The sequence below is a fragment of the Gossypium arboreum genome, chromosome 9, assembly GCF_025698485.1.
Source record: "Gossypium arboreum isolate Shixiya-1 chromosome 9, ASM2569848v2, whole genome shotgun sequence".
NCBI classification, from domain to species: Eukaryota; Viridiplantae; Streptophyta; class Magnoliopsida; order Malvales; family Malvaceae; genus Gossypium; species Gossypium arboreum.
This window is the reverse complement of record NC_069078.1, coordinates 54,489,197-54,516,946: the sequence shown is the minus strand read 5'-3', so window position 1 is coordinate 54,516,946 and position 27,750 is coordinate 54,489,197. Positions and strand designations below refer to the sequence as shown.

The 27,750-nt window shown below is 33.7% G+C and overlaps 2 protein-coding genes across 3 annotated transcripts; one reads left to right on the top strand and one right to left on the bottom strand.

Moving 5' to 3' along the window:
- The first annotated feature begins 1,884 nt into the window (after positions 1-1,884).
- LOC108456835 (altered inheritance rate of mitochondria protein 25) lies at positions 1,885-12,026 on the top strand. 2 transcript variants are annotated; one of them, XM_017755537.2, is made up of 12 exons: positions 1,885-2,178; positions 2,451-3,083; positions 3,321-3,407; positions 5,091-5,132; positions 5,285-5,329; positions 7,447-7,512; positions 7,621-7,677; positions 7,773-7,834; positions 8,428-8,548; positions 10,439-10,516; positions 10,588-10,694; positions 11,782-12,026. In XM_017755537.2, exons 2-12 carry the CDS (start codon positions 2,472-2,474, stop codon positions 11,810-11,812), a joined length of 1,308 nt encoding a protein of 435 aa, XP_017611026.1. In that variant the 5' UTR covers positions 1,885-2,178; positions 2,451-2,471; the 3' UTR covers positions 11,813-12,026. The 2 variants fall into 2 exon arrangements, with proteins under 2 accessions (XP_017611026.1, XP_052874957.1); XM_053018997.1 differs by having other exon boundaries at positions 1,948-2,178; positions 2,664-3,083.
- A 650-nt stretch (positions 12,027-12,676) lies between these two features.
- Positions 12,677-16,199, bottom strand: LOC108456834 (pentatricopeptide repeat-containing protein At5g19020, mitochondrial). Its single transcript, XM_017755536.2, has 4 exons — positions 14,065-16,199; positions 13,787-13,890; positions 13,459-13,669; positions 12,677-13,008 (listed from the first exon to the last, which is right to left on the bottom strand). Exon 1 carries the CDS (start codon positions 16,103-16,105, stop codon positions 14,081-14,083), a length of 2,025 nt encoding a protein of 674 aa, XP_017611025.1. The 5' UTR covers positions 16,106-16,199; the 3' UTR covers positions 12,677-13,008; positions 13,459-13,669; positions 13,787-13,890; positions 14,065-14,080.
- Positions 16,200-27,750: the final 11,551 nt, after the last annotated feature.

Below are 27,750 nucleotides of genomic sequence, written 5' to 3'. Positions count from 1 at the left end.
TTACAATTTAACCCCTCAATTTACACTTTTCACAATTTAATCCTATTTAGGCCTTTTCATCAAAAATCCCTTTACTAAACATGTAAAACTATCAACAAATATTCATTTTTCATCATCAAACCATCAAAATCTCAAGCATTCATCAATGGCACTTCACAAAATCATCAAAACTTTCAAAAATTAAAGCATGGGCTAACTAGAACACGAAGCAACGATCTCAAAACATAGAAATCATTAAAAGCCGAGCAAAAATCACATACCTAATAAGCTATCAAAGTGCCAAATTTAAACAAGCTTCATGCCCTAGTTTTTTTTTCTCCAATTTTGGTTGTAAACAAAGATGAATGAATCTATTTTAACTTTTGTTTTTATTTAAATTTAACTTAATTACAAAATGACATAATTACCCTTAATGATTAAACATTAAAATTCCACTAACTATAGGCATAATTGTCCATCCACTATTCAAATGGTTTAATAACATCATAAGGACTTCATATTTAATAAACCATAGCTAATAAACACTTTTAACTTATAGCATGCTATTTTTGTATTTTACGCGATTTAGTCCTTTCGTCAAATTAAGCACTCAAACGCTAAAATTATTTCACGAAACTTTCACACATATATAATCACATGATATAAACACTAAATATAATATTAAAATAATTTTTTGGCCTTGAATTTATGGTTCTGAAACCACTGTTCCGATTTACCTAAAATCGGGCTGTTACAAAAGCGAAGATAAATGTTTCAACAGATGGAAGTATTTGGATTCAAGATGTACAAGAGGTGTTCCTTATCTTAGAAAAATATTAGTGCTAATGCTATGGCTTGGGATTATGTGCAGTCTGCTAAGCTAAATGTAAATAAGAATCTAATAACATAGAGTGTGATAAAGTGTATAAAGTTGATGATTCATGGTTAATGTCACCTTTGGGAAAGTTGGCTCCAATGAAAGCACATGCTTTTCATGAGACTATGTATGGTCAATCCCAATGTGAGGAGATACCCATGAATCCTTCTCCGTCATTTGAAAGTGGATGCTTTTTAGATTGTGATGAGGATTTTCAAGAGCTGTGGGACTATAAGGTTCTGGATGTTTACATGTCCACTGTCTCTTTATCTAATAATAATGAGGAAGACAATTTGAGTCTTTTTGAAGATAGTGATATAGGACTTGCAACTCAATTGGATTGGTTGCGTCATTGTAAAGAACCTTTGGGACGATTGACCGATGCTTATGACAAGATGATACCTTCTATTGACAAGCCATCTACTTTGGAGTTGCAACCATTGCCCGACAAGCTTACCAGATATTATTGTAGTCAGTTCATTACATAATAAGGAGGGTGAATGACGATTGATATTAAAGGAATTAGTTCATCCATTTGTCTAATTAATTATTCATAAAAGTAGTTATTTGAATTTATTTTATTATTTTTATTCTAGAAGGGTTAATGTGCCACTTTTACTCTAAATACTTAAAAAGGAATTAGAAAATATAATATAAAATTTGGTTAAATAAAAGTATAAGTAAATGATATTTTTAACAAATAAAAGTTAAATATGAAGTAAGATTTTGAAATTAAAACGACATGACTTAAACATTCAATTATAACTATACTCTTTAAGTTTATAAAAGATTTTAAGAAAGGATGTAAATATTATTTTTGGATTTAATCTAAAAGTAAAAATAAATTGAAAAGATTATTACAATTTATTTTACTAGGAAAATAAAAAAATTAAAAGAACACCATAAGTTAATGATATTTAATTATGTAAATGGTAAATTATATCATTGGTCACTAAATTATAACTTATTTATTTTGATCTCTTAACTAATAAATATAATTTGAGGGTTAAATTTATTATGCAGTTGTCTTTTAATTTTTAGTTAGGAATTAAAATGTAATTTTCTTGATTAATGACAAAATAAAAACTTATATACAGATCAGTGAACATTGATACGGTTTACCCTTAATGCAAAAGATTAAACTCATTATATTTACTCCTAAGTGGAGTATTTCCCTCTCGTTCCAATATTACCCAACTCCCGTTTCCAGCGGCTCCCGCCCCTTTACCTTCAATCGCTTTTTTATTCTCACATGGCTACTGCTTCGATCCCTTCAGTTTAAGCCAAACCCTACGACGCTGGCAATACGCTAAAGCAATCAGGTTTGATTCTTCAGTATTTTCTTCTCTTTTTGTTTGTTTTTCCCCCAAATAAATAAATGTGTTGATTTTATAGGGTTATTTCATGAATATTGATTTTGTTTTCCCTAAGTGGGCAGATTAAGATTAAGATTTTTTTCCCTAAAAAGAAAGAAAGGAAGGAAGGAACTTCATGTAAACCAGTTGTTTATAGTTTATTCTCTTAATATGTTAGCAATTTTCGTTTAATCGAAGTTTACAGTAAAACAATTGTGATAAGTTCTACGGTCTTCCAGGTACTACTTTATTTGTACTAGATGAATAGCATGAAGTGGTTTCGCTGCTTGTCCAATGTTAATGAAACCGCTAGGGAGATATTCTCATTAGGTGCACCATTCCCTTGTCATGTTGTGAAGAAACATCTTTATGGTATTTTTGACCCAACAAAGCCTTGCATTCGTCATAGTATTGGAGCTCAAAGGTATTTTCACCAAAAACTTCTGCAACAGGAATGTCTTGAGTATGGTGGAATGAGTTCCCAGGAAAGTTTGATGTCTAGGAGAAATTTGTTTCGGAGATCAAACCTACCTTGCTCTTTTCGAGGAAATCCTCTTCGGTCAATGCAAAGTGGTTCTACATTTTGCCATTATAGAGACATTGCCAACAATGAAACTTCTTTGAGTAGAAAGTTTCTTGCACAGCTTTGGGTTGCAGATAGAAAAATGCGAAAGGATCTTGAAAAAAGAAGAAAAGGTAAGCAGCTAAATTATGATGAGGCACAGGAACCTTTCCAACATCCATCCGAAAATAGCTTCACAGGCAGGATAGTCACAGAAGAAGAATCTGCTTATCAAGCTGCACCAGTTTTCAAGCAACAACCAGTTAGTCAATCTGTCTCAGGTTTTCTTAAGCCAACATCACCAGAGGAGGTAAATTCCATTGTAGTTTTTCTTTCATTTCATATTTTTTTGGCCTGGGTGAAGGGAGATTCAAACCCACCTCTTGGAGCAGGGGAATGCATTCTCCTAAAGTTGAGACTAACTTTAGATGCTAATTCTGTTATGTTACATTTGTTTTAGTTTCTTTTCATTGTTGCTATTTTCAGAGGTTTTGACACCTATACCTTAAAGAAATTATATGACGCATGTTGTTCTCATATTATTCAGGCTCAAATTGCACCTCTTCTTGCTAGGTCCAATCTGCTAATCACCAGGGATATTGAGTGGGCAAATCTTGTACTAGGTTTTGAGCAGGTAGTTCTTGTTTTCCGTATCACTTGGTTTCTTTATAATAGAAATTAGAGCTTGATTTTTGCACTGTACGAGCATCTAGTATCACATTGATGCTTATCATCTAATTGTTTTTCTAACAGTGAGATGTTCTATAAATTGTCATGCTTCTGTAAATGTTGATATTTTTCCTTTTGTTAGTTTTTCCTTTTTTTTGCTCTTTGGCAACTAGAAGAAGTTTCTAAATGCTCACTAAAAGGAAAAGAGGTTTTTGTTTGTTATATTATAGTTGATAAGGAGTTTAACTATTATGTGGTGAATGAGTTTACATATATGTAATTTCTTCTTTGGTGATCTTTTATATAATCTTGTTGTAGTTTAAAAGCCATATTTCATACAAACATAATTTGTACTTTCTAGTTCTAAATGCTGCATGAATTAATTCTTTTGGATATTCCAGTATAATTGATTCAAAAGGAGGGAAGAGGGAGAAACTATTGATTGAAAAGGGAAAAAAGAAAATTAGAATATAATAAGAGCAGTTAGCTGAAATTAGTTGCAGAAGATTGGGATGGGACGAAGAGAAGAGATAATATTTAATAAAATTAGAAATCTTTATCCTACAATGCAAAAGCTCCTAGATGCTAATGTATCATAAACAGTTGTAGGCTATATTCTAAAATCAATATTGTATTTAAATGCAAAATCCTTGATAGGACTCTATAGCACCCTAATTACTCAAAATTACATTAGATTATGTAACTGTAACAAATTTAGTTACAAAAGATATAAATAAGAATTCTTCTATTTACTTGGTTTTCTTATTGTGCTATTTCTCTTTGTTAGTTGAAACTTGACTAGAATTTCAAAACTTTTGAGAAGGTAACAACAATCTTGAACTACATGTTTTATTGCATATTTCCTTGGCAGTAGTGATGAAGTAAATTTGTTTTGAAGGGAGTCGTTTACGTGCTCAAGCAAGGATAGATGTAGTATTTATTATGCAATGGAAACATAATCTTTTGCTAACAAACAATAAAAGAATCCTCCAAGGATCATATTTTGGTGATTAAAACAATAGTAAAACGCAAATGGAGAGAAAAACTCTATATTTCATTCCTTTTGGAAACAACCTAGTTATACATGTTAGATTGATCTACAAAAAGAAAATAAACATAATAACCTATCAAATCCCTAAAAATTAGCTAGGGTTAATTCCTGACATTAGTTGCTATGAAGCATGGACACGTTGGAAAGTCTGTTGTATCGGTGTTGTGTTGATGTTTGACACTGATACGCCGTTGACCTGTCGGAATACGTACCGAAGATGTTAGGACACGGGAAAAATATACTAAAATAAAGATACGGTCGGACATGGTCAAGACATGTGTTTTCACTTATCAAATTTTAAATTGTTTACACTTGGTGCTTGAATTTCTTGATTTCATATTCTTGGCCAGATTGGTTCTCTTACCATAAAATAAGTGCTTTTAAGTGGCATTTAATGCCATAGATTCCCAATTCAATCCTGCATTTTCATTCTTTCCTTTGACGAGTTATTGCTCTAAAACTTTCAATTGAGAACATCATATCAGGTAGAATTTCAATTGAGAAATTCCTTTTTCTTTCATATTCATATTCTTTTTGGTTCTTACTTTTGCTTTTTACTCTCTTATTTGTTCTCTAATCATATTTGTCAAAATACAGGAGAACCGATATGCAATAGTGGATGTTTGCTACCCACAGTCAGTAAGTATGATTCTAAGATTCCTCTCTTCCATTTTTTCCCTAAAGAAATTAAGTTTGTATGAAAATGGAAATAAGTTGAAAAAAAAGAAAAGAAAAGAATTGTGCACCTTAAATCCTTCTGAAATACCTAACTGTAAGCTTTATTTTTGTAGCCTGTTGGTTTTATTCGTGAGCAGAGTAACGTCATTTCTAGACAGGTGAGCTATTAAACGCAATGTATCTTCATTTTTTATGATAGTTTTTTTTACTATGAATATATTGAACAAGGGTTTATCTGTTTTTTAACTTTATAATTACTTCGTTGCATTTTTAAATTTTAATCAAGTTTGCTGGAAACAGTTTGCAAGCTTAGACTATTCTCTTTCGCGTTGTTTATAGATCAAGCTTCCATTGTATTGATTCATTGTGGTCTTCTGCAATTATCTGTATAATTCTGTTCACAGTGCCTTTAAGTTCATTTTATTCATGATGAGTCACAACTTCCTCCAGTTACCATTTCTTTTGAAGCAATTAAGACTGATTCTGTGATCTTTTTTTCCAATCCTCAAATTCTTTGGTCAGATATGAATGGTAATCTCAGTTGTCTGATTGTCTTGTTATTACTTCTACCCTCTTGTTTTCTGGATTATGTTAATTGCATGAAGAAAAAGCTTTATTTAAATTAAGATCCCAAAATAGCATGAAATGGGACTTGTATGCACTTGAGATGGTGGCAAAGGTGCGTCAATATTGAGCACTAATGCTATTTGTTTGAAGTGCAGAAGCCAACCACTTTAAATGAGAATGATAATGCTCACATACCAGTTTAGTGGCTAAAGCCACTTACCAATTTTGAACAAATTCACACCTCAAAAACTTCATAGCACTGGAAAGTCTTGTTTGCTTTGTGATCTTGGTCGGCATGAAATAGTTAGCTGTGTATTTGGTTGATCAAATGCACAAAGGAATGTGTAAAGGATTGTGAAATGCATATGGTAAAGTATGTGCCTTGTTTCTAATCTAATGTTTATATTTCATAATCATCATATTACATTGTATCTTAGTTGTTGGGTTGAAATTTTTACATGAACCTTTTTACCCTCTCAATCAAGCAAAGGCTTAAGCTTAAAACAACAAAAGGTTACTGCCAAATAACTCTTGTTGAAAGCAAATCTATGGCAGCTACCAGTCTCAAGCTAAGGAACAGATAAGAGAAAGAGATAGGGAAAGAGATGGCACGTAGAAAAAAGCTAGACTTGGTTATTGCAATTGTAGATGGGATGACATTTGAAGAGAAACAATTGGTGAGAACCATGGATGCAATTTGGTTTGAGGGACTATAGGGGTTTTTTAGGTCTAGGTTTGCGGTCTGTTGCATTCAATCATGTGTCTTAGCTTCAGCCTTGGGAAAGAAATGCATTGCTAGACAGGATTGGGCTTCTGTTATGCAGGCTTTTATTGGACTAGCTTTCTATTTCGACTTGTTAACTTTCTAATAAGGTTAAGCATTTTACAAATAATTGAGCCATACGCCTTTTTTGGCTAAGCTATAAGGTTTTTGTTTTTAACAATCTAAGCTTGATATTGTGAGTTTTTTTTGGTACACTTGAGTACTTTGAGCTTGCCAACTTGGACCAAAGCCCTGCAAGACTATGCTTTATTTTATCTTTTTATTCTTCTTCTAAGTGACATCAAGGGAGTATGTTTTACTAATTTAATTGTCATCTACATATATCATTGTTGATAAAATAACTTGCAACTTTTGCCTTCTGGTTTATCTTGCAATTATATCATGTAGACTATGGCTTCTAAGTTTCTTTATGTCATATAAATAGATTGAGCAAGGAGAGCCAGTTGTATTCTTATATTTTAGCTTTTATCACCAGTCATGCGGTGAAGAAGGCACTGCCTAATCCTAAAATGTTGAGCATTACTTAACTTTGTCCATTAGGCCTGATTTGAGATCACTTTTAGGAACTCTAACTGTAAGCAATGAAGTAACATCTGACACACTGACTACTTTACAAACAGATGTAACCAAGGGTTTCTCATTGAGAGGTGGATACAAGTCTAGATAACTTGTAGATATGTCTACATTCACTTGGACTCTTTTGAATCACTATTATGTTTATTTGTTTGCTTCTACCTTAGCCACCTGTTTAGCTTCAATAACTTCTCCTTTGAGTAATGATTAATTGGGGTTCTGATCCTCTACTGGTTTTTGGTATAAAAATTGTTTATAGTTGTGCTTCACTGAATTGCTTCAACCGCATGGTTGCTATTCTTTTCTTAATGGTATGTTTTGCATACCGTTGACTTCTATGTGTTTGTGCAGTTGCTTCGCTTAAGGCGCCCTTTCGTTGCTTACATTACTGATGCAATGGGTAATGAGCTATTTAGGGTAAGTAGATTATGTGCATTTGCTTGAGCTAATGTAACAAGTTTTAAGGCCCACAACTATTGAATACATCATCATTTTAGCTTTAAGCCTTTGTTTTACCACCCTCAGGTTCGTAGGCCTTTTTGGTGGATAACCAGCTCAATTTATGTAGAAATTGACGGTAAGGTATGCAAATTTTCAATATTGACATTTGTTCTTGTATGTATGAATCTAGCACAGAATGTCTAGTTTCAAGGATTTAAAATGTCATTCCTTCCTAGGAAATTGGTGTGGTTCACAGAAGGTGGCATCTTTGGAGGAGGGTGTATGATTTGTACCTGGGGTAATCTTAACAAGCCATTTTCAATATTATATTCAGTAGTTGTTAAATGCTATAAATATATGTTAATTTGTTTACCAGCTTTAGATTGTTTTAGTTCAAATTTTTTATGCTTAAAGTCAATTCTGGCAAACATTATATGAAGTTTGTGGTATAATTTGGTATTAGTTTACTGAAATATTTGGTGGTTGGATTATAGTCATTACTTTTTCCTCATTCTTTATCTTTTTCTTTCTTTTAATTTGCTTTCTTACTCCAATTCCTTGTGTTTTTTTTCTCCCAATGTTTCAATGGTTTTGCAAAAAGCACCAAGTTCTTTATTATAGTATGGATGTGTGTATGCCCTTAGTTATTTCTTTTTAACTATCTTCATACAATTACAATAGAATCTGCTTTCCAACACCCCTTCCCCTTTTATATTCTTTCCTCACTTTTATGCATCTATCAGAATTATGGAACTACTATTACTTTAAGAATTCCATATGCATGCAAGACTGCTTGTTTAGAGTCTAATCAAGGATGGTGAGCAATTTGTTTTGTTAATTTTATTTTAGATTCAAATCTAGTATTCAAATGAGGTTGTCTTTTCTTCGTAGGAATAAGCAGTTTGCTGTGGTCGAAAATCCTGGCTTATGGAATTGGACTTTTACTTTGAAGGACATTGATGGGCAAGTTTTGGCAGAAATAGATCGTGATTGGAGGGGTTTTGGCTTTGAGGTTTTCTCCTTTCAAAAATATCATCTTTTAATCCTCACTTGATTCATGGGCTCTAGTTTTTTTTCATAGTTTTCCATAATAAATATTTGCTTATACATTATTATGGTGAAATTTTATTGACTTGCCAGAGCAGAGGTTTTAGTCTTTCAGTAAACTTAATTTCCTTCAATTTTTGAGATTTACCAACAGGACATTACTGTTTCATCCACAAGAGGGAAAAAAAGGCGGGGTAAAAGATTAATCCTCTGTTCCATTTAAGTTTATGGCCTGATATGAGTTCTTTGAGTTGCTGGGACTGGCATAAAATGTCATAGTCCCTGAATTTATAATGGCACATGCTTTGTAACTTAAGCATACTAAATAAGAAAGACCGAAGTACTACCTCTCAAGATAGTTCCCTTAGTAATCAGATATTGAAATAAGCAAAAGCTCTTATTAGGAGCAAAGTGTAGGATTTTGAGATTGGAGGAGTTGGTAGAGCTCCATGTTTGCTTTAGGAGTTCCTCTTCTAAGATCTTTTCTCATACCGTAAGAAAGATGCTAGTGGATGTCCAAAAAGTTGAAGTGTGTGATTTGATGTGTCAAAGTGAGCAAAAGAGTCAAGTGAGAAGAAGAAAGATGTGGATTGATCATTGTAGAAATCTGGTTTACAATGTTTTGGAATGGAGAGAAGCGGGAGGTTGTGAGTTGTCCTAATTCTCCTAACTAGCTTGGATACTGTTGATTCATACATTTTGCAGTCCCCATTTTCTAAAGTAAAGTGTGTTCTATATATTCATTATTCATTTCTGTAAAAGGTAAATTGTTGGTGAAAACTGATAGTCGGCATTGATAAACATTTTTTTATGCATATGAAAAGGATGATCTTATTGTGCATTCTAGGGAATAAGGGTTAGTTTTCTTGAAAGCAATGATTTATGCCACCCTCTTTTCCTCCCTGTTTCTAAATCTGTGCTTTCTTTTTTGATTTTCAATATTGAGTTGTTAATCCAAGATGACTCAATAATCTTATCTTTTCGAAAGTGGTTAACTAAAAAATTATGAAAATCTCATTTTACCATTTTACCATATATCTTTTACCCTTTTTCTTATTTTTTCTCCATCCTGATAAATTCTATCATCTTTTCTTTCACCAAAAACGACAAATAGTAAAAGATGTTAGATGTGAAAAATGAGATCTTCATATGTTGTTTCCTTGAAGCACACTGGTTGCAACTATTTAATGAGCCTATGACTCTAGGACTTAGTGTAGCTCGAAGAAAGGCAATGCATAGATAATCTTTGCTCCATGCAGCAGTAACCTTGTCAGTGGAAAAACTTCAATCATCATAATCCATTGGATTCATTTTTGACTTCCTTCATACCATTTGTATGACAATGTGGGAGTGCAATTATCTGTTTCAGCTAACTTTGAATTTTTGCTGTAGTGTATTCGGTCATAATTCTACTCAGAATTGGTATTTCCTCTAAGCTCTTGCGTTTGTCTACTGTTATTTTCCCTCTCCTGACCTATCCATTTAAACAAACTTTAGAACTAAACCTTAGTGATGTTTATGAGATTGCCTTCCCTACTCTTTAAGCAAGCGGAGACTAAATATGTTCGATTGGAACCGAAAAATCTTGACATTTCAATTGGTGCTACTTTTTGAGAAATTAAGGCTATTAGTGCATGGTTCTTTGTTGTTTATTTTGCCCGGGTTGGGTTCATTTCTATGCTATCACTTCTAATCTAGTTGCATTATTCAGACACATGATATTTGATATTGCATAAAAAGGTTGATGCTAACTTACCAGATTGTTGGTTTTTTTTGCTGAATCCATTTTATTACATGAATTAAAATTCTTAGCTTTTGTTATGGGTATCTAATAGGCAAAATGATTTGCATGCAGATATTTACAGATGCCGGACAGTATGTCATCCGCTTTGGGAAGGCTGATCCTGTCTTAAAGACTGGTCCCGCTAGCATGGTAATTTCTGCATTAGAGATTGGAAGTTTCTAAGTCTTCTTTTGTTCACAAATTTATTGGTTTTGTTGCAGATCCAAGAGTTGGATGTAAGCCGTTCACTGACTCTATCAGAGCGAGCAATTGCTCTTGCTCTTGCTATTTCATTGGATAATGATTACTTCTCTAGGCATGGTGGCTGGTAAGAATCATTGTCAATAAATTGATCTTAGTATAACATTTTTTTCTCTGATCTGTGCAAGGGAGCATGGAGTTTTAATTTTTACTTCAGTATAACCTTTTATTTTATTTAGAGGAGCAAGAAAGGAAGAGTTAGGGTCAGCCCTCTCTATAATAGTCCTGTTTGTTTGTCTGTCAAAATTTTAATGTTATAGAGAGGTGGTTGTTAACACTTAACAGCATTTGAGGTTTAGATCATTATTGATTTTTTTTAAAAATTCAAAATAAAAATCTATAATATACTAATAATAATATTAATCAGTGAGATTTTGATCATATTTTTAATAAAATTTACAAATGTAATTCTATTTATTAAAGTTTATTTTATTTAATAAAATATGATTAATATATTTTTATATAAAATTTAATTTTTTATTAAAATAATATCTTAACTAAAATTTATTATATTTATTTCCTTGGAAATATAACTAATTTTATTAAAATGTGATTATTATAAAGGAAGCTGACTATATTTTATGTGATTTGGGCACTTTCTTTTTTTTGGTGAATTACAATAATAGAGCAAAGCCCGAACAACCAATGCGATTAGCGTGACTCAAACCCAGGCCGTACTTGGGGCGGTAAACACTCTTGACCATCAGGCCATCACATGATTCGGGCACTTTTTGCTTCTAGCAACTTGTCTTTTTCAAATGAAATCCAAGTTTTGCATGATATGTCTAGGCTGACGTGTGTTGTGTGTGAGTCGTTCTCTGACACAATTAAACTAAGACCCTCTTTCTTGGGTTCAAGAGAGAGCGTTAAGTTCAAACATAAGATCTCTAACCAAATATCCCACCTTAAATACTGGAATTATGCCCCAAGACATTCGGAACTCTAGGCTTGAGATGCAACTATTGCAGTTAACATAGGAATGAGGTCTAAATGCACTACATATTAAGAAATTTATGTTGCATTTCCAATAGCTGACCACATTCAGTGAAAGCTCCACTTGGATTATATTTTAGCTGTGTGGATGAGGATAAAGCAATAGAAAGTTAAAGATTTTGAGTACTAATTATTGCTATATTATGCATCATGTGTACCAGGGGAATCCCTTTTGTTGCAATGGGGGAGTAGATTGATTCCTTTGTTTCTCTTTTTTCAAAGAGACCAACAGTTTGGTGTTGCAACGATCAGACATTTTCTGTTCCATGGAAATAATGTATATATGCTACTGTTGCTACTATCATATACATATCAATTTGGTTGGACACATTAATGGATTTTTTTGTTACATTTAATAATTTGTTCCTTTTGAAATGAAATCTAATGGTTGCAAATTGTATCACAACTTCTATAACTTCCAATTAAAACATGCTATATTTATTTTCATAAGATCCCTATTAACTATTTAAGTATTCAAGTTCTTGACTGTAAACTTTTAAGTACATGGCATTCTTTTGTATTTTTCCTCGAATTATTGTTGGAGGCAAATTTCCACCATTTTGTTTTTCCTTGTTCATTAGACATATCTTTCCCTTGTACCATCCAACCCTGAACCCTTAACATCAATAAGATTACATATAGTACCAGTATACCGCTGTATTAATGTATTTTCAAAAAGCTTATAATGGTCCCAATGACTACCATATATTAAAGTTATACTTGATAGCGAGTACAGTAGGTCAAATATTTGAAAGGAATTGTATCTACTCAGTTCAAGGCATTGTAAGAGTACAACATTACCATTTGCCTCAATTTTTTATTGGAATGCATGTATCCGTAGTTTAATCTTTTCCCAACCATGCTAATCAAACTATGGTAATAAAAAGAAAATTTCCAAGCATCCAAATTAGCTACAAAATGTTCCATTGAACCTTCTTTACTTAAAAGATCTCTAAATAATTTCAGAACCGAGAAAGATTCTTTATGATTGATATTAGTAAGTGGATCATCACAATTTGTCCTTTTCATTATTAAGTTGGGAATTGTGGGAAAACATTCAGAGGCATCCATTATTAATGCTGACTAATTTCATTAGTAACAGGTGTATGAAACTCGTAACACAAAAAAGATTGGAATATGCACTTTCCATAACTTACACTTGAGTAACCATTTCAAAACAGGGTGTAATGTACATCAGTACATGCTAACTGGAATCTTTATCTGGCTTTGACCTCAAATTAGGAGTCACTTCTCTTAATATCTCTGGCTATTTGGATATCTGAAGGCCAAAAAATCTCATGTATAACTTTGAAAAGAAAGCGAAAAAGTAAACCCACAATAATTATAAGCAAAATGGTGAGCCAATAGCTGATGTGCATAATATGTACCTACAACAAACAAAATAATTCACTGTGAAAACCCAAATCCATTAACTACACAAGTTGCAGAAAAAGAAAGAACAGCTTAATTGGTTGATTTGGCCGGTTTTCGTTAACCAAACAAAGTTAACGCTTCAACATTCTTTTTCAATAGATAATTCTACGTATCCAACCAAAATATCAAAAGAGATCAACATCTAGAAGCAAAATACAATGAAGATATTAAATTAATACATACTAAAAGTCCAAAACAAATAACAGGTATAAAAACTTACCAGGATTAGTCCTAATCGATAACCAAAATAACATTCAAGTATCAAATTTTGGTCAGTTAATTCAGCTTAAAACGAATAATGAGCACCTGTGGGGGAAAATTGCCTAGTATTTTCCCCCTTTCTTTTGAGCAATGCACCTAGGAAATTCAAAAGGCTCAGATTCACAACAAAAAATGGTACATACCAGAATAGCATCAACACAAAAACAGCATTGCGATGGAAGTTGTAAAGAACTACGTAACCAAGATGCTGATAATTCCAATGACCATGAACCAACAGTAGTCTTTTCAGAAACCGGAACTGGCCCATAGCAAAATCTGATGCCATCACAGCTTGCCGTCCTTCCCAACCACATATTCCAACACCAACATCCGCCATTTGGATCATTGAAACACCTATCATGACATAATTATCAGAGAAATATCACTGCTAGCTTAAAACATGTGAACTGTAGAAACCAATGGAACCACTAGAGCAAAATCTAAGCACAGCAAATAGCAAACAAAACTCACCATCACCAATAGCTAGTGTCATGTCATCAGTGCGCCTCTTGATAAGATCAACAATTCCGGCTTTCACCAATAGCTAGCTTACAGGAAGTTGCAATGTCGAAAAGCTGTTCAAAGGTGTAAAAAGAACAATAGAAATATTCAGGAATGAAGAAACAATGAGAGTAAATACACAAATAAAAGCAAGTGCAAAAATTGATTAATAGATAGAACCATCTTGAAACAATCTGCTACAGATACTATTAGCATTTAATTGAATTGACTTCCGATTGAATACACACCCAATTCAAAATAGCATCATACAACACCACTGTAGCCAGGAGATTTCTTCACTCTTTGATTTTGCATTGCTCTCCTTACAGAAAATACATCTTCCCACCTCCCTGCATCTGCATATAAATTGGACAAAAGGACTTTACCCCCTCCATGACAAGGTTCCAACTTTGCCAAGTTCTCTGCGGCCCTTTCCCCTATATCCACATTCCCATGTGTTCTACATGCTGCCAATAATGTGCCCCAAATCACAACATCTGCCCTCATAGGCATACTCATAATCATTTTCTCGGCTTCTTCTAGACGACCAGCTCGTCCCAACAGGTCTACCATACAACCATAATGCTTGATACCAGGATCTATGTTATATACACTCTTCATGCGCTTGAAATACTTCTCCCCAAGTTCTACCAACCCAGCATGGCAGCATGCGGTAAGGACCCCAATGAATGTTATTGAATTCTGCTTGATATGATGCCTCCTTTCCAAGTAAGAATATATTTCAAGTGATAAATTGGCATCTCCATGCATGGCCAAGCCACATATCATTGCATTCCAAGGTGAGACAGTAGAGGCCTTCCCTCGGATTTGACAAAAAACTTCTAAAGCAGCATTGATGCTCCCACATTTTGCATACATATCAATGATAGCAGCACTTAAGTTGTCATTAAGAGGGATGCAGTTATTTTGTACATATTCATGAGCCCATCTCCCTTCATTCAACATGCCTAAAGAAGCAATTGCAGAGAAAACACTTGCCAATGTTATTTGGTTTGGCTGCATACCACAAGCTATCATTTCGTGGAAGAGCTGTAAAGCGATGTTAGGTTGCTCACTCTGCGCGTAACCGGCAATCATAGAGCTCCATGAAGAAACATCTCTTTCAGCCATCTCATCGAATAACCGTCTCGCCTGTTTGATCATTCCATTTCTTATATATCCTGCAATAACCGCATTTCTAGAAGGAAGATGATCCTTAACACCCACTTCAAACTGCAAATAAGCAAGATCAACCCTCCCACAAGCTGCATAAAAATGAATGATAGTTGCTTGCACAAAATCATAACATTCAAAACCTGCCTTCACAGTCCTACCATGGAGCTGAAAGCCCTCTAGGGTCGCACTCAAACGCGCACATGCTGAAACCAAATCGACAATCATAACATCACTTGCCTCAACTCCCTCACGTAACATAGCACAAAACATTGTTAAAGCTTCACTTAACCAATCCACTTGAACATAAGCATCAACCATGGTACCCCACGAAACAACATCTTTTTCCTTCACGGGAATTTTCTCAAACAACTCCCGGGCCAACTCAACATCCCCAGCTTTTGCATACCCATTCAACATCACATTCCAAGAAACAACATTCTTCTCTAGCATCTGGTTAAACAAATCCCTCCCATCCTTTAAACTCCCACAAACACAGTACATGTGAAGCAAATTGGTTGAAACAATAACGAACTCGTCAAGGATCACCTTAACCGCCAAACCATGTAACAGCCTACAAATGGAAATCCCTCCAAAACCCGAACAAGCAGAAATCAAACTTGCCAACGTGACTTCGTTAGGCAAAATACCACCATATCTCATTTCCTTAAAAATCCCAATTGCTTCTCTCCAGTAGCCCTTTGAAGCAAATCCCATTATCATGGTAGTATAAGAAACACAACCCTTCTTAGGCATTTGACCAAACAGGCTACGTGCTTCATGAAACCGACCAGATTTTACATACCCAGAAATCATGATGTTGTAAGAAACAGGGTCCAGGTTGGGAGAAGAAGAGAACAAACGTTCAGCGTCTCGAAGGAAGCCGCACTTGGCGTACATGTTTATCAAGGTGTTAAAGATAAAAGGGTTGGAAGCGAAGCCTGATTTGATTACGAGGCAATGGGTTATTCGGCCATGAGAAATAGAGCAATGAGTTGCAGCGGATTTTAAGGAAGAGATGAGAAGGAGGTCGTAGTGGTGGGGTTTGGAAGAAGGTGCTGAAGTGGAGAGACATTTGTGCAGCCAACAAGATTTTGGTTTGAGAGAATTGAACATGAGATTGAGAGATTAGCATGAGAGCCGTTTCTTTCTGAAAACCAAAAAGAGTGTGGGGTTTGCGTCCTTTAGTAGAGCTGAAGAAAATTTAAACCTCGCCAAGGGTTGTTTATTTTTGATTAATTAATAATAATTTAATAATAAAATACACATTTATAATATTTATTTGCATTCTAAAACATATTTAAGTTAGTTGTAGTCCATATATTAAAGTTGTGATTGTATGTTATATTTAAGTTAGTTTAATTTTTATAATATGAGAAAATTGAAATAGTTTTATGAAAATTTATAGTATTACCTTTTAGTTATGTGGTAATTACTTACAATATATTTATATATATATATATATATATATATATATGTACAAAAGAAGATGCAATATAGAAAGTTATATTAAATATTAAGCCATAACTAAATTTGGGAAACATATTTATAAATGTATTTTACGAAAATTAATTTTACTATAAATTTTGTGTTAAATATTTCAATAATATTAAATAAAATAAAATTGTATTTATAAGATAATTTTCCTAATTAATTACCAATAGTTATGTCAATCTAATAAATTCACTAATATACTTATTATTTAAAGACATTCTTTAAATTCGACATAACCATAAATACTTCAGACATCTCAAATTTTAAACTTTTCGATTTGACCAATTTAAAACTAACATAAGAGTATGAAGATTCAGGGTCTATCAAAGCAAAAACAAGCTCATAATATAATAAAAAGATACTTGCTACAACATCAGTAGCGTCACCCTCTTCGCGAGTTCGTACAACGTATGCCAAAACCGACACTTTGGCCTATGACTGATGAGTAATGGCATCATTCCTCTTTATTGCACCACTTCTAGAAACAAAACCATCATAACTAATTCCATAACCCCTGGCCGCAGGTGCAGACTTCTGAGTAGTGACAGGAGTAGCATTATCACCTATCGGGCACTCTCGAGCGAAATGCTCCAACTATCCACAACGAAAATAGTCTGGGTCAATTTCCAATATTCACCTTGATGCTTCTTCCCATAGTGCTCGCAATTAGGTATCTCAACATCTCAAGACGAGCCTCGCACACTGCCCACAGACATAGTCGGTTGTCGATTTTGATTTTTGTCAGATCTATCAGACTTATATGTCGATTTCCAATTACCACTAGAATCTTTAGTTCGCTTTGGTTGCAGATGCGAACTAATAGCTCCTGTCCGTTTTCCAACAACTCACGTAGTCTCAGTCTTCTTATCAAGACCTAAAGCTTACTCCACCATTTTTGCTTGCTCGACTAAATCAGAAAACTCTGAAATTCGATGTGATACAAGCTGTACTCTGAGTTCATCACATAAACTACATAGAAATCATTTGCAACTTTAAGCTTTGGATGGCACAAAATCAATAGCATATTTACTAAGTCGCAAAAAATCACGTTTTTAATCAGCCACTGACATCTCACTCTGTTTCAACAGTAAAAACTCTTTTTTGTTGTCTTCGAGATACAACTCTCCGACATATTTCTTCTGAAATTATTTTTGAAAGAACTCTCAAGCGGCTCACTTAGCAAGTACGTGGCGTGTTATCGTTTACCACCACATATATGTTTTTCCTTGTAGTAGAGAAACAACACAAATTACACATTCCTGGGGGCTGAACTCGAGTTGTTGCAAAACACGTTTAGTCGATTTAACCAAAATTCAGCAGCTGAGAGATCAACCCTTTTTAAACTTAAGAACTCAGTAGCACCATCCTTAATCGGAGCCCTCGAACAACAGGTACAGGTACAACAACAGGAGTAACTCCTGCTACCCTCTGAAGTGTTTCAGCTATAGCACAAAATAGATTTGAATCACCTTGATCCTCATTATTACATCTATCAACATTAGGTTGCTGTGCACCAGCTAAATGAATGCTGAATGCCACTAACTCAGCTCTATTTAAATTTTCTATGGAATGATCGCTAATATGAATTTCTTGATCGACTTCATTATTCGATTCACCCGACATCTTTTAACTATAAAGCAGAAACAATTGTATTCAACATCCAAATCCAGACTCAAACTCGACTTAACTCTAACATGTACCTCTAGACTCTATTATGAGCTCGATTTAGTTTTAAAATTAGCTAAACTTGTAGCTCTAATATCACTAAATGTAACATCCCTCACCCGGTTCAGTCATCGGACCCAAGCAATAGGATGCTACTAACAAAATTACTCAAGTACAAACAATTTACAAATGAAAAATCACAAATAAATATTAAACAATCACATACTAACATATATAATGTATTATTCCATCTATTTTAGGTAATTATTGAGTATACGAAAGTTTGAAAATAGTTCGGGAATGAACAAAAATTGATTTGAATTAAAAATAAAAATTTAAAAAAAATCTAAAAATAGAGGACATACGACTGTGTCCCTTTCTAGTGTGTAATAGCCAAGGCCGTGTGGATGGCTCGCATGATCGTGTGAACAAACCGTGCAACAGCCTGATATCGTGTGAAATTAGGGTCACACGACTGTGTCGCCAGGCTATGTGGCAAGGCTAAGCTCGTGTGGTTCAAGACAATGGCTATATGGTTAGACCGTGTGCAATTCAAAATAGGGTCACACGAATGTGTCTCCAAGCTGTGTAACAACCTGTAAACGTATAGGAAAAATCTGTACCAAAATTTAATAGGCCAAATAGTTGTGTAGGGTGACCGTATGGGACACACGACTGTGTGGTAGGCCGTGTGTCAGCCCCTGTGCACCTAAAAAGTGCCTTATAAACTAAGCTATGCAACTATGAAATGCTTAAGCCACAAGCTTTCATTTAAACCAAATTACAACCTATTCAAAGGCATCCAAAACAAGTCAATAACATCATTTACAACTATCATCTTAGGTATCTAACCAATATACCTTCAAGGGCACCTCAAAAATAACTAGATAAACATGAATCACTTAACTTTTCCAAGGCAAAATAAGTTATTCATTTTCAACCATAATTCATACACCAACATTATTAACCATTACCAAACCAAAACCAATGCATCAACCAAACACACACTTAGCAATAATAACTTCTCAATTATCAAACCATTAAGCACATATTCAACTACCATTGCAAGATAACCATAATTTGTCAATTTTCATCACACATATACATATCCACACAACTTTTAAGGACCAACAAGATTCAAATCAAGATAAGTATAAGATATCCTAGGTACATGCCAAAATAAAAGGAATTATTCACCAAAACTTGAGTTTGGGATTTCCACTTGATGTTGAATCGATATTGAACCGCTAGGTACCTAACCTGTGCATGGGAAAAACAAAATTGTACACTGAGTATAACTCAGTGGTATTTATATAATCCGAACATTATAAGCAAAACATAATACATTTAAATGCTCAAATTAAAACTAGAAGATGCTATGCTAATATCAATTCAAATGTACAAATTCATATAAACATTATTTTACCATATACATTTTGCTAATGATAGTACATGGCAAATTCAATTGATACATATCTATTTCCCATTTTGGTTTCCAATACACATTCATTTCATATCACTTGCTATTTCAATAACATTTCAATTTTAATAACTTTTTCCATATCAAAATTGATAACTCAAGTTTACCATTTACTTCCCCTATTAACAAGACTCAAACCAGGACGGATACACGGATCCAACCAACACACCAGTTTGGCACCTAGTGCCTCATCAGATAAATCCGAAGCTAATAATTACGCCTAGTGTTATAAATAAATTTGACACCTAGTGCCTCATCGGTTAAACCAAAGCAAGTTGGCACCCAATGCCTCATCGGCTCGTAGTCGAAGTAACCTTAAACTTTTCCTATCTTATGGCATGCCATCTATATCCGATTCAACCCAAACAGTTAATAGGGTTTTCATTTAATATTTCAATACCAACCAATATTTCAAATTCACATTTATTCTCAACATGTATACATTTATTCAACTTAATTCAACTTAATGACCTTGTCACTTTGCAGCAACTTTGGCAAACTTGTCGATAACCTTAGGGTTCGTACTTTGCACAGTTTGACAACCTTGTCACTTTGCAGCAACTTTGGCATACTCTGTATAAGTTAGTCAATTTTGATTATTTCATGCTTTTGCTTATGTTGAACACTCTTTTAGAAATTAAATACTTAAGCATGAACTTGTAAATTAAGGAAACATCAGACCAGGCTTGGACTAAATTCATACACTTAAAATTTGGTATGTATATTATAGTTGTATCGATTCGCAAGAGGTATTAAAAAAATATAAATAAAAACATAGAAAAAAGTAAGTCCTAAAACAATCGACGAAGTTAATAGATAAAAAGATGTCTCTAAGCCCATGTGGAATCCCACATTGCATTTAAGTCCAAAGTTTGTTTGTACCACCTTTTCACTGTTTATGCTTCACCCGGATCTCGCTTCGCCGCTACATATTGTGCAATCTCACTGTCTTTAATGTTTAGAAGGGAGTGTGTGAGCTCTTGTGAACTCAGTGAATGTATAAGAAAACCACATAACACACAAAAAAAACATAAGTTAAGAAATAATTTTAACGAAGTTACTGTTCTGTGAACTGGGTTCGCCATATTTACGCAAAGCCTGGTTCGCAGTTACCTACTGTTAGTTAACTTAAGACAATAAAACATGATATTTTGGAAAATACAATCTTATTCACATGTTCTTTTTTGTTGGAGAAATGGATCTCCTTATAACCCCTCAATTTGACTCAAAGAGTCCAACATATCCCATAAGTGTAGCATTAAGCTACCACTCTCCAACACACTTACATATCTCAACGAACGAACTTTGGCTCGCTATACCCTTATTATCCCTAAACTGTCGCCTGAATCAGAAAACATAAAGGTGATTACTCATAATCTTATGGCATGCCATTATATCCAACAATTTACAAAATATTATAGTGTCAATACATTTACTTAAACATAGAGCTTGCAAATTATGAGGAGCTCGTAGAACATTGCTCATATCTAGCTTACCATATAAAGGTTGCATATCACTGTTCATAAAAACACATTTTTAACACATTCACAAAATAAGCTTAGAGAAGACTTACTCTTGGAACTTAGGATAAAGCCTTAAGCTCCTAATTAACTCTATGGTTCGCATATAAAAATACAAGTGGTGACCCTTAAACACTTACCAGTTTGCTGAAAACTTTAAACAAGCTTTGTCTTTCCTTTGTCTTTGCTTGTAGATAGTTCTTTAGGTTCACAATTTCACAAACAAACACAATTCACAAACAATTGAAGCATATTAAAACTCATACATAACACAAGTGGTCCTAGGTTTGAACATGCTACTCTTTTGGCGAACCTAATTTCCTTTGTTTGTGAACTGTTTTAGTTACTTTTATATGTCTAAACCAATAGAGAAACAATGTCTTACCTTTAATCCTAAGAGCTAAGTGTTGGGTTCTTGCTTTCCTAGAAACTTGATAGCAAGAGAAAGAAATAATTGATAAAGGAATTTGAAAAACTTTTGTCTTTCAAAAGAATATGAAATTTTTAATGAAAAGAGCTTAATTTATAGGCACTAAGTTTTTTGATGTTCTTAGGATGCCTTAGTGGGCGTAGGAAAGAGTTACGTGCATGAGTGGTGTTGTGAAGAGGAAAAAAAATTGACTTCCTAACTTTGGTATAATTTCCCTTTGGCTACTCCTAATTTTCTTTTTTCTTTTTACATTCCAGGCCCTACTTTCACTTTCGACCCAAACCAACAATCGTAGCTCGCTAGGCCAACTAGCGACCCTAGCTAGCTAGACCTGGTCTGTTGGCGTGTAACACCCCTAACCCGTATCCATCGTTAGAATAGGGTTATGGAGAATTACCATAAAAATGTAACTTATAATCATTCATTTCTGATCATTTCATAAATCATATCATAGTCCATTCAAACACATGCATATCATCCCTTATTTGAGCCTTCGAGACCTAAAAAAAACACTTTAAAATGATTCGGGACTTAATCGAAAACATTTAGAACTCTATGGAATATAAAATTTCACACTGCAAGGGTCACACGGCCGTGTGGCCAGGCCATGTGCCTCACACGGCCGTGTGGCCAGGCCATGTGCCTCACACGACTGAAACACACGTTTGTCTCTCAGGTCGTGTAACAATCAAAATAGGGACACAAGGTCGGGTCTCAGCCCGTGTCCGTACTAATGTAACTTACTAACTTGGGTTACACAGTTGAGCCACACGCCCGTATGCTAGGCCATGTAACCTTCGAAATGGCTTCACATGCTCGTGTGTTAGGTCGTGTAACTTTCGAAAAGAAACTATTAAAACGTACACGGCCGTGTCACTTGGCCATGTGTCACACACAGTTGAGACACACGCCCGTGTCTTAGGCCGTGTGGACAAGAAAATGGCCAATATTAAGTCATTTCTCTCACCTTTTAAAACCTGAACCTACAAGCCACTTGCACATAAGGCCTTAAAACATACCTAAATCATACATAAAATGACTAAATCTTTATACCAAATGCCCATATAATCAATATGCCAAAAGGCATCTCAATCACAATTCATCAAACTTATCAAAACATGTGCATATTTATCCATTCATCAACCAATTACACCTAACCTATTTCCATACCAAACTTACCATATTTGACTACATTTATATCATTACCAATAGTTCATAACTACCTCAAAGCATAATCCATCTTGGCCACATTATAAACATACCAAAACATGGTCATTCTAAACATGCATCAATTTAACCATATTAACAACCACCAACAAAGCATCAAAATACCAAAAGTACCACAACTCCAAAGCAACATTACATGTCATGCATATTAACTAAACATTAGACATAATTCCACCTATACATGTCATTATAACAATGATCAAAAAATCAAAATCTACCGATATAATTATTGGGTAGTGTGATAAATCTTTGACAAGCTTCCAACTCGATCGAGCTTCCGATAATATGTAAAGTAAGAGAAAGATAACCAAATAAGCAATGAATGCTTAGTAAACTCGTATAAACTTTAATCATAATATTCCATTTTAAATATGAACTTTTATAAGTCATAAATGAACTTATACTAATGCCTCAAGATTTATCAAACTATATAACTATCAACTCACAAATGAATAGGTTCATTAACATCCCGAATACTTTCTATTTATAACATAATAAGTCTTATAAGCTGAATTACATAATCATCAACCTTTTCTTAAAATGGTGAACCATTTCATTTACTTATTTATCATTCCACTTAGCATAAGCTTAATTACGTTATCAATTCATGAATTAGTGTATTTATTCACGACATAAGTAAACTCACATATATCATAAGTAAACTCCTTCCTTACAAGTAAGTCCTTTAATTAAAAAATCATTTTTATTTCATCATATTTCGTCTCAACTATGAACTTATCATTTCATTATCTATTCTCATCCGTTTCGTTTTCATAACACACAAGACGTAAGCATAAACATCAACCATAACCACAAGCTAGTGCATTTAAACATAACTCTTTAGGGTTCAACTACATGGTAAACCATTTCATAAAAAATTACATCTTTTGATTTATACCACTTTTTCATGAATATAAGCATATTACCATTTGAACACTTACCATTTCAATGTATTTCATTAAGATTAAGTATGACATAATCCAATCATAAGCTTAGTACAAGCCTAAGCATCATCCACAATACATGTTAGAGCATAAACTCATAATTCACTTGAAATAACATAAGGTAAGTCATATACATGAAAAACATCATTTGAAGTCATAAATTTCATGAACATAAACATACTTTCATTGAAAATTACCTTACTGAGATTTCCAATTCAAAGAACGACTTACGGATAGAAGCACATCGTCATTCCAACCATAACACGCCTGATGCTCATACGAGCCAATCCCTCTAAAACACATCAAATACTTACAAGAGCTAGTCCAACCGTAACACACCAATACTCATAAGAGCTAGTCCAATCGAAACACACCCAAGAGAGAGTATAACACGAGAGTTCGCAACAAATGCTGAACCTCAGTTTACTCGAGAAACAAATATATGCATCCCTCCAAACCATCTCCACTCTAATCCCCCACAACACATCATATCATGACTGTACTCTATCCCTCGTTCAATCTAATCTGAACATTAAATTCAATAACATTTCACAATCTAAACTGAACATCAAATTCAATAACATTTCACAAATATTCTTTCATCAACAACAATTAAATATATCATTTGTACCATCCAAATTATTCAACAATTCATATAAATGTTATATTTGTACCAATCCTTCTAAAACACATCAAATGCTTATAAGAGCTAGTCCAACCGTAACACGCCAATACTCATAAGAGCTAGTCCAACCGAAACACACCAATGCTCATAAGAGCTAGTCCAATCGAAACACACCAAAGAGAGAGTATAACAAGAGAGTTCTCAACAACTGCTGAACCTCAGTTTACTCGAGAACTAAATATATACATCCCTCCAAACCATCTCCACTCTAATCCCCCACAACACATCATATCACGATTGTACTCTATCCCTCGTTCAATTTAATCGGAACATCAAATTCAATAACATTTCACATATATTCTTTCATCAACAACAATTAAATATATCATTTGCACCATCCAAATTATTCAACAATTCATATAAATGTTATATTTTAAACCATACAAACTTACTTGGCTAAATTTGCAGAAATATCAAAGTATAGGGGCTATTTGGTAATTTTTCATTCTCCTCCATTTTCTATTCGATCTTGACTAAATTAATAATTTCATTAAATTCATTAATTTAGATAGTAAAACAATTTAATTTATGCAATTTAGTCATTTTTGACATTTTTATAAAATTACCCTTGACATTTTACTTTTATTCAGTTTGGTCTCTAAGCCTAAAACATGCAAATTAACCATTTTTATTGCAAACCCATGCCAGCTGAATGTTAATAGCATCCATTTCAGCCCATTTTTGCAAAAATTTCACATAAAATCCTTGAACTATTGTTATTTCAACAATTTAGTCCCTAATCGGCAAATTCATCAAAAATTACTTAACAAAATACTTTTAAATACTAACTAACACTTCAAATTCATCATTTAACATCTAAGATGACAAATATTCATCAATGGCAACATTAAAAATCTTTAACAGTTTCAAAAACGAATGTACGGGCTAGCTAGACCTAGTTGCAACGATCTCAAAAACATAAAAATTATTAGAAATAGGGCCAAAATGACATACCATGCAACTTCAAAAAAAAGACCGAATGCTCAACCCCTTCCACGGCTTCATTCTTTCTCAATTTTGGCAAAACATAAAAAGAGAAAGATGGTTGTGCTTTGTTTTGTTTTATTACCTTAATAACTAGTTTTATTTTAATTAATAATATATATATTCATAATAAAACAAAGCCAACCGCCCACTCAAATATAATATGGTATATTTACCATATTAGTCCATGAATTTACTTTTTTTCATAGCTATTAAACATCTTTAGTTAATAGAATTCAATTTTTACACTTTTTACGGTTTAGTCCTTATTAATTAATTAACTATTGAAACATTAAAATTTCTTAATGAATCTTTAATAGAATAAATATATACGACTCGATTTATAGAAATGAGGTCTTGATACCTCATTTTTTAAAACCTTGGTTTTAGGGTCTTACCACTTGAACTTAATTAATCATTCGAAGAGCATAAATTACAATATTAGAAATCTTTTTAAAACCATATTTGACTCATAAATATTAAAAGATAATATTACGAACTTACTCATCAGATTTGTGGCCCTGAAACCACTATTTTTGACACCACTAGAAAAAAAGCTGTTATAAGGCGACCCTAGCTCATCAGGCTCCAAACTCCTAAGCCCTATTCCAGGATGTTTCAGAAGTTGTGAATTCTTGAGACATCATACTTAGGTTGCATGTTAGAAGAATCATCTACATTGCATGTACCTCTTAACTGATCATTATCATTATTATTTCTCAAGGGTCGTCTTGTTGCATGTTTCTTGCATTTTGTGTGGTTACTTAAGCATAATAAAATACTTAAGTGTGGGGGAATTTGATATGCAAAAGATTGATATGGTAAATTAAGTCCTTTTTTGCACTTAATGAGCTTGTAGTTAAGCATTTTAAGGCTTTATTTCATGCTTTTTAGTATTTATTAGAATTTTAATTTAGAAGTCAATTTTATGCATTTTTAGTGTGTTTTAGGACCAAAAATGAAAAAATCTTGCCTTTTGGAGCTTAACAACTAATTTCAGTTTGTGAAAAAGGTGACGAAGGCAAAAACTTAAAGAAATATTGTTGCTATCCCCCAAGTTGTGACACTAGACCCTTAGACCAAGTTTTCACATTTGCAATTATCGCACTAATATTGTATCTATTTGTTTGTTTTATACCAAGATTTTTAATCCTCGTGAGGAAATCACCTTCTAACTCGATGTTGGAGAAACCCAGTTCATTAGCAAACTCCAACACTTGGACCGCCAACATTTCCTCTACCACAAAAGAACCTGGTATGTGATTGTTTTTCCTATGCATGACCCAAAACGAGACCCTCAAAGTTTCGAATAAAAATTCCTAATACTGATTGAAGTGTTACCCTTTACAATTTTGCATCGAAATTAAATTTGATAACGGGATCAACTAAGGGCATCCGTCGAATGATGCTGTGACACTGAGGAGTCACTGTCAAGTTTGTCAGCGCATTAAGTTCCTGGACATGATTTTTATCCTAGGTAAAAAACCCCATTGCCAATTGTAAAGTCTCTTCATGCACCAATATGTTTCTTAACCACCAAATCACCCAAACTGTTATTGCCGCAATTTGACACACATTAGTATCCACAACATTAAACAAGTATTCAAACCAATCATTTAAATAATTAACATTGTAATTTGACAGCTAAGAAATCTCTAGAATAGACCAAATTTGCAACAGAAAAGGGGTATTCCATTAGAATATGAGCAGTTGATTCTTGAGAGGAAGCACATATAAGGCAGTTGGCATTAGAGGTTATTCTCTTAATTTGTAGATTATGAAAAGTAGGGACATAGTTGTGTAAAAATTTGCACACTATAATTTTAATTTTTTTTTTGGGGGGGGGGGAAGAGGAGTGGGGACATTAAAAATCCACAAATATTTGTAAAGATTAGATGTCATAAGTAGATCAGTGTTAGTAATGACACCACTACTAAGACTAGCCTAAAGTAGCTTATAACCACTTTTAACTAAATATTCCCTAGAATTATCTGCACACCACGCATAAGGAATCAATAGAAGGAAATTGAGCTAAAGGTATACAACAAATAAGTCAAGCCTCTTTTGCATTAAACATGGTATAAAAAAATTCCTCATTCCATTTATTCTCCTCCATAAGCATCATATCCAAAACAATATTAATACTATTATTCACTCTTGTATATTGCATTTTTTAAGGGTCTTTTCTAGGAAACTAATAGACCTCCCAAACTAAAATGCAAGTACCATCACCCACGCTGTAACATCCCTCACTTGGTCTAAGTGTCGAATCTGAGTTTCAAGATGCTACTATAGTTATTGAAACATTCATATGCAAATCATAACATTAAAT

Coding starts and splice junctions, on each gene's coding strand:
- LOC108456835 (XM_017755537.2), top strand. CDS start 2,472: ATGAATAGCATGAAGTGGTTTCGCTGCTTGTCCAATGTTAATGAAACC. Junction 7,513..7,620: donor TGGGTAATGAGCTATTTAGG/GTAAGTAGATTA, acceptor TACCACCCTCAG/GTTCGTAGGCCTTTTTGGTG. Junction 10,517..10,587: donor AGACTGGTCCCGCTAGCATG/GTAATTTCTGCA, acceptor GTTTTGTTGCAG/ATCCAAGAGTTGGATGTAAG.
- LOC108456834 (XM_017755536.2), bottom strand. CDS start 16,105: ATGTTCAATTCTCTCAAACCAAAATCTTGTTGGCTGCACAAATGTCTC.